Genomic DNA, 6,000 nt, shown 5'->3' on the forward strand with positions numbered 1-6,000 from the left:
CATCATTTAAAAGTGTAATCAGAACTTTCTCTCATATCTAGTCATTATTTCCATCAAGACAGTCTGTGTAACTGAGGCCTGTACAGATGATTTGGGATAAGTTTATTAAGTACAGCTTCCATGAAAAATGATGACCTAACTACTCAATTATCGATCACTGGCTGACTGAAGTAATAAATCTAAATGAATCTGTGGGTTGAATGCAGACGTACCTGTGCAGCCTTTTCTATCTGCCTGCTGCTCTTGGTGTTGAGCTCGCGGAGCTCTCTCTCTGCCTCCTCTTTCTTCAGCTGGGCCTGGCTGAGCTGATATCGCAGATCCACACACACCTAGATGACAAGGGACGAGATGACAAGGATGGATTAAAAGCAGCCAGTGCTTTGATTAACAAATATTACTTCCTCTCTGTTTCATCATCATTTGCCAATTTTTGATTTTCTTATCATCTAACCCTTTTCCTATTTTGGAAGGTCCTTGATTTGAATCATCAGACCCTGCCAATCAATGTATCTTTTAAAGGCTAAAGTCCTCTGACTTTTTAACAAAGCTTATCATAATACTGATCTATTTAGCTTAAAGCCTCCTAAAAACACCCATGTAGGTAAATAAAATCACTTTCTTCTTTTTCTATGTTTACCGTTATTGTATTCTTCATGTTTAAAATGATCTCTTCATTATAATTTACTACAAATAATGATGTCAAAAGGTGACTTGAAATGAAAAATTGTTCTCTCATTTGTTGGTATGGATGCCTTGTTCAAGACACTTCAGCAGGGTGAACGTTTGCTGACATGCAGCACTTGAACCAGAGTCATTCGGTTTAAGCAAAAGCAAAAACCTTGCAGTCTACTAGGCAATTATGGCACTGCTGTGCTCCCATTTTCTTGCATATATACCCATACTTTTAAAATACAACATGATCATAACCTGAACTAAGCATCTTCACATGAAACTCGGTTATTTACCTTACCTTAAACTTACTTATTCACTCATGTTGAATTTACCCTTCCACCAGCCAAAAATCAAAACTGAAATAGATAAACCTTTGCTGCCCTCCGGTGGATTTACAGGAGCACTGCAAGAAGACAGTGCAATATGCATCTGAGTATCAGGAGCATTCTTTACCTCTCTTCCTTCAAAGCTAGAGCCATCTTTTTAGGTCCTGGTCTAGCAACAAAGGTGCCTTTTAATCATTCATGGCAACACTGGAGGTATCGTCTGCTGAAGCTGAAACAGCCTGAACATTTGTCCTGAATCATGCTGACTCAATCCGCTCTGAGCAAACTGAGCGACATAAGCGCTGCTGGTAACGCCAACTTGGGGTTTTCTTGCACAACCTACACAATATACCTTGGTATTGTCTTGTTCCTGACTGGCAAGTTTGCGAAGATTATCTTCCAGCTGATTGGTCAGTGAGCTCTTGTCTCTGTGAACTCTGTCTAGCTGCCCTTCCAACTCTGCAACACGCTGGGAGAGGCTGGACACCTGGCACGCACAAACAAACACACACACACACACACACACACACACACACACACACACACACACACACACACACACACACATTATATTTTATTATTTGTACCTTGCCATTAAACAGCAAAAATTCAATTTAAGGATTTCTCCCTGGTAGTGGTATGTATGAGGACTTATTTTCAATTTGTGTATTCAAGCATCGCTCAGTATTTCAAAGCAACCAGGACTGTGGACTGGAACAACATGTATACACAATACACAAAGTGAATAAGGATAATAATAAGGATTTACTGTATGTGCCAGCTCCTCTTTCTGCTTGCGGGCCTCAGCTCGGCCCTCCTCTCTGGCCTCAGCCAGTCTCTGCTGTAAGGCCTGTGCTTCTCGCTCTAGCTGTTCTCGGTGTCGAGCCAGCTCCCTGGATAACTGCTCACACTGCACCTCCATCTGCATGCATACAAACAGATAGAGGTATCAGAGGTAACCAGCCACAGTCGAATGTTGAATTTTGCAGGACTTAGGAGGAATCTTCAAGCTCAGTCAAAGAGCTTGACTTATCAAAAATGCTGTTTGAGACAAGACAGCTGGAAAGGTGTGTCTATATGTTTCTCTGACCCTTGCTTTGTACAGATTTGCTTCTTCTGCCATCTCCACCGCCTGTTTGACCTGGAGACAGGCTGACCACTCCCTTTGTTGGGCCTCCTGCTGACTAGCCCGCACAGCACGCAAAGCCACCAGTAATTCATCACGCTCCCTAAAAGACAAGAAAATGCAGGACGAGCATAAATAACACCATTATTTCTGTATATGTTTAACTTTTCTGCAAAGCAATAATGAGAATCAGAAAATGCATAATCATACACTTGAACCTTTAAACAGCAGAGTAAGAAGCGCTGATACACAGTGACTAACTTATGAATGTGTGTGTGTGTGTGTGTGTGTGTGTGTGTGTGTGTGTGTGTGTGTGTGTGTGTGTGTGTGTGTGTGTATGTGTGTGTGTGTGTGTGTGTGTGTGTGTGTGTGTGTGTGTGTGTGTGCGTGTTTCCACTGACTTTGTGAGCCTGTCAATAGCCTGGACATGAAGATTTGTGTGAGTCCCAGCCAATACAGCCTCATGCTGTGCACACTTCAGACACAGCCCCGCCACACGGGAAGCTCCATCAGCCCTCAGTGCATCCGCAGCCTGTTTCTCCCTGTGTCTCAGCCGAACCTTCACCTCCTCACACTCTTTCTGACTGACTGACAGATCCTTCCTGGAGATAGAAGCAAAATGTGAGATATGGAGAAACAGACAGACAAAGAGAAAAAGGGCAGGGAAGGAGATGTGTGTTGCTCTGTACACTGACCTGAGGGAGATGACCTGAGCCTCCAAGCTTTCAGTCTGGGCCTGGTAGATCACTTTCAATTGATCCTGATGAACACATGCAAAGGAATGCAGACAACAAGTTGGAACCACATACGTTCTTTTAAAGTAACACATACGTAAGACAAAATCATTTGATATTTTCAGATGTCCCCAGAGATATTAACTCAACTTTTCGTGTTCGGAATACAAAGTACAAAAATCTATGATACTGCAGAAATGCTATGACTTTGAGAACCATGTGGGTTGGAGATGGAGAAGAAGAACTGAACAGTAACTGGAAGAGAGAATAGATCCATCATCCTTACCAGCTCATTTTTCCATGTGCTGCGTTCTGCCTTCTGCAGCACGCTGTGGCTTGTATCGGAGCCTATGTGGCTGTTGGCTGCCATACTCTCATTCACCTGAGGAACACATCACAACAGGTGATGAGCCACTTTTCCCAAGGTAATCACTCATGTCATCCTGCACTTAAATCTGTTAACACTTCTACTGCCTATGTGTAGTTTACATTTCCTCAAATCAGTTTGCAATACATGCTGGATGTAACTGCTTTACAACTGCAGAGTAATGTTAAAGACAGAGGGAGCCTTAGCGTCTGTAGCCAAGTACAATCATATTATGCCATTCTTTATTTGGTATATTATGATGTACTGTATGCTTCCTACCATGGAGTTTTGTAATGTGTAGTCTTTCAGAGAATCACCCTCAGCTCTGGATTTAAGGGATGAATGCAATTTCTCATTCTCCACCACCACCACTCTGATCCGCTGCTTCATCCCCTCCAGCTCTTCCTGAAGTCACACACACAGAGGAAAAGAAAAGTAGCAAATTCAGCACAAACGTAAAAAGGATTGCAAATATAAAACACACACATACTCTTGCCTGTGTACATACCTTGCAGAATTTGACCTCCGCTTCCAGGTGTTTGATGTACTCTGACTGGTTGTGAATCATTGGGACCAAATCCTGAAAAGCAGGCAAACTGGACCTTGCCTCCTGCTGTACTCTCTAACAGAGGAGAGAAGAGCGACAATCAAAAAAAAGGAAAAACACAGCAGAATGACAAGCAAAATATTGATGTGATGGAGAAGCCACTGACATCATGGATTTGCCACATTTATCTCAGGAGAACGTATCCTATCCTCAAATCTTCCTCGGGTCTATTGCATTTAAATGTTAAGCCATGCAAAGCTGCATCCTCTACCTTGGATGGAGACTGTTTCTTTGAAGGAGAGAGAGTAGAGGGAATTTCTCTGCACTGCTTCAGTAGAAGGCTCTTCAGCTGGTTAACTACAATGCCAAGAGACACAGAAACAAGCATGCAGCACAGTTTTATTATAACTTCGTGTATTGTCTGCCAACAACATTATGAGCAGGAAAATCTCCAGGTGGTGCACAACAACGTCTTTGTCAGGCAGCCATTTCCCAACTAATCAAACTGTCACCTGCTTCGCTCTGTGTCTTTTGGCTCCATGCAGCCTTGTCCTCTTCAGCCATGGCGGTGAACACACTGCCATCTCTGCCTCTGAGCTCCTCCACCTCTTCTCCATCAGGGTTCAGCTGCTCCAGAGTACTGCCCAGCTGCTGTATGCTCTGGTTGGCCCGCTCTGAATCCAACATACACACACAGACACCAGTCTCAGTCTATTTTTCCGTGCCCCACAACTGCTTAGTCGCTTCCTGTGAACTTGCAGAGCTCATTTCATAAATCCTCAATTTATAAATTAAAAGAGAGGACCACAGAGGTGGTGCAGGGGCTACACTGAATTGGTGGAGACATCCTTATTCAAATCTAAATTAACCCTGTATTTCATTCTAGTGTTGTGTAATCTAACATTATCTTAATGCAAGAACCCACAAAATCATTAAAGGTAAAGAGACACTTTATAGGGGGTAGTCCCAGTGACAACACAAAGAGGGTTTTCACAGATATTTTGGCATGTCACGGCAGGAAAGGCACAGATGTATTCATTAATGATGGTTGCATCATATCATGCTGATTAATGAAGTTATACAGTGCCATCTGTCCATCTTAGGCCCAAATAATTACGCTAGCTTAATGTACATGTAGTGTAAAAATAGGTGCCACTCAGCTTCACTGTCAATTTACACCTTGGTAGTCTGTGAATTGTTTTGGAAGTCTGTCAATAATGTGGAAGTAATGTTAGCTAAGTCTGAAAGTAGCCAGCTAGTGTTTGTTTCGTTGGAAATGTACCGTTAGCATTAGCCGAGGAGACTTTACCTACTTCACCATAATGCTCGTTAGAATCAGTGTGCGCGAGGGGCAACAGGTGGCAGTGACACGGCTTAAATAGCCCTCTCCTCTGGGTAATTTACCGTAACTTAATTTCAACGACGTTGTCGACGTTTATAACATCAGCATTTTGTCAACAGTACGCTAAAAGACACCAGCTGTATCACAGTGAGTTACTGTAATATGACTGACCGTTAAACGCCTCTTTTTAGCTGTTAGCAAATTTAGCACGCTAAAACGTTAACTTACGTCTCAGCTCCTTTTGATAAGCCGCCAGCTGCTCGGCGTCCTCCTCGTCTGAGTCGAACGGTTTCATTGAAGTATAACTGACGTTATATCACGCTAAGTTACTAACTAAACATGCTAAGCTAGGCACAGCAACAACTACTACAACCATAATATCGAGCACGTCGCAACGGTCATCCAGTCTCAGTGGTAGTGCGTTTGTTTGATATACCTGCGTGCCCCGTGTGGTCGTTTCCTACTATTTATCCTGTATGACCGCCCCGGCGCGAAACCCTGTCAGTGTGTACCGTGAAGTAAAACGAGGCATCCATCTGCTCGCTGCTCCTACTTCCGTCAACTCTGATAGATGGTGGGAATTGTAGTCGTTATTTGTAGTTACAATAAGTAGTTTCACGTCTGCCACTCTGCGGTGAATGCGGTGTATTGCAAAGTACTTGCACTGCACAAGATAGTAATCCAAAATATATACATTAATACACTGCGCTGATTCAGGTGGTGTAGACTATATGTTAATACACACTGACTGAGGAGGGGTTGTTGAGTCAGCTGCAGTCAGGAGGAAAGTGTTCTTGTGGTGTGAGGTCTTGATCCTGATGTCCGGCATCAAATGACTTCATTACCACAGGGAAATGAACTTTATTGTTCATGGGGTTCTGCTTTT

At 43.1% G+C, this 6,000-nt stretch overlaps 1 protein-coding gene across 2 annotated transcripts in view; it reads right to left on the minus strand.

The window, feature by feature from the left end:
• Positions 1-5,548, minus strand: part of sdccag8 (SHH signaling and ciliogenesis regulator sdccag8) — a 45,406-nt gene extending 39,858 nt beyond the window's left edge. Inside the window, exons 1-12 of one of the 2 annotated variants that reach the window (XR_011602993.1) lie at positions 5,343-5,495; positions 4,285-4,446; positions 4,044-4,129; positions 3,734-3,847; positions 3,505-3,630; positions 3,145-3,240; positions 2,820-2,884; positions 2,526-2,726; positions 2,089-2,227; positions 1,768-1,920; positions 1,351-1,485; positions 213-329 (exon numbers count right to left, since the gene is read on the minus strand). Coding sequence is in view for 1 of the 2 variants with exons in the window: in XM_070977397.1 (XP_070833498.1) it covers positions 213-329; positions 1,351-1,485; positions 1,768-1,920; positions 2,089-2,227; positions 2,526-2,726; positions 2,820-2,884; positions 3,145-3,240; positions 3,505-3,630; positions 3,734-3,847; positions 4,044-4,129; positions 4,285-4,446; positions 5,343-5,409 (1,461 nt within the window). In the remaining variant the exon portion in view is untranslated. Of the gene's footprint in view, positions 1-212; positions 330-1,350; positions 1,486-1,767; positions 1,921-2,088; positions 2,228-2,525; positions 2,727-2,819; positions 2,885-3,144; positions 3,241-3,504; positions 3,631-3,733; positions 3,848-4,043; positions 4,130-4,284; positions 4,447-5,342 lie in introns of both variants that reach the window. The other variant, XM_070977397.1, reaches the window with a different exon arrangement.
• Positions 5,549-6,000: the final 452 nt, after the last annotated feature.

Source organism: Chaetodon trifascialis, chromosome 13 (assembly GCF_039877785.1).
Source record: "Chaetodon trifascialis isolate fChaTrf1 chromosome 13, fChaTrf1.hap1, whole genome shotgun sequence".
Lineage (NCBI taxonomy): Eukaryota > Metazoa > Chordata > Actinopteri > Chaetodontiformes > Chaetodontidae > Chaetodon > Chaetodon trifascialis.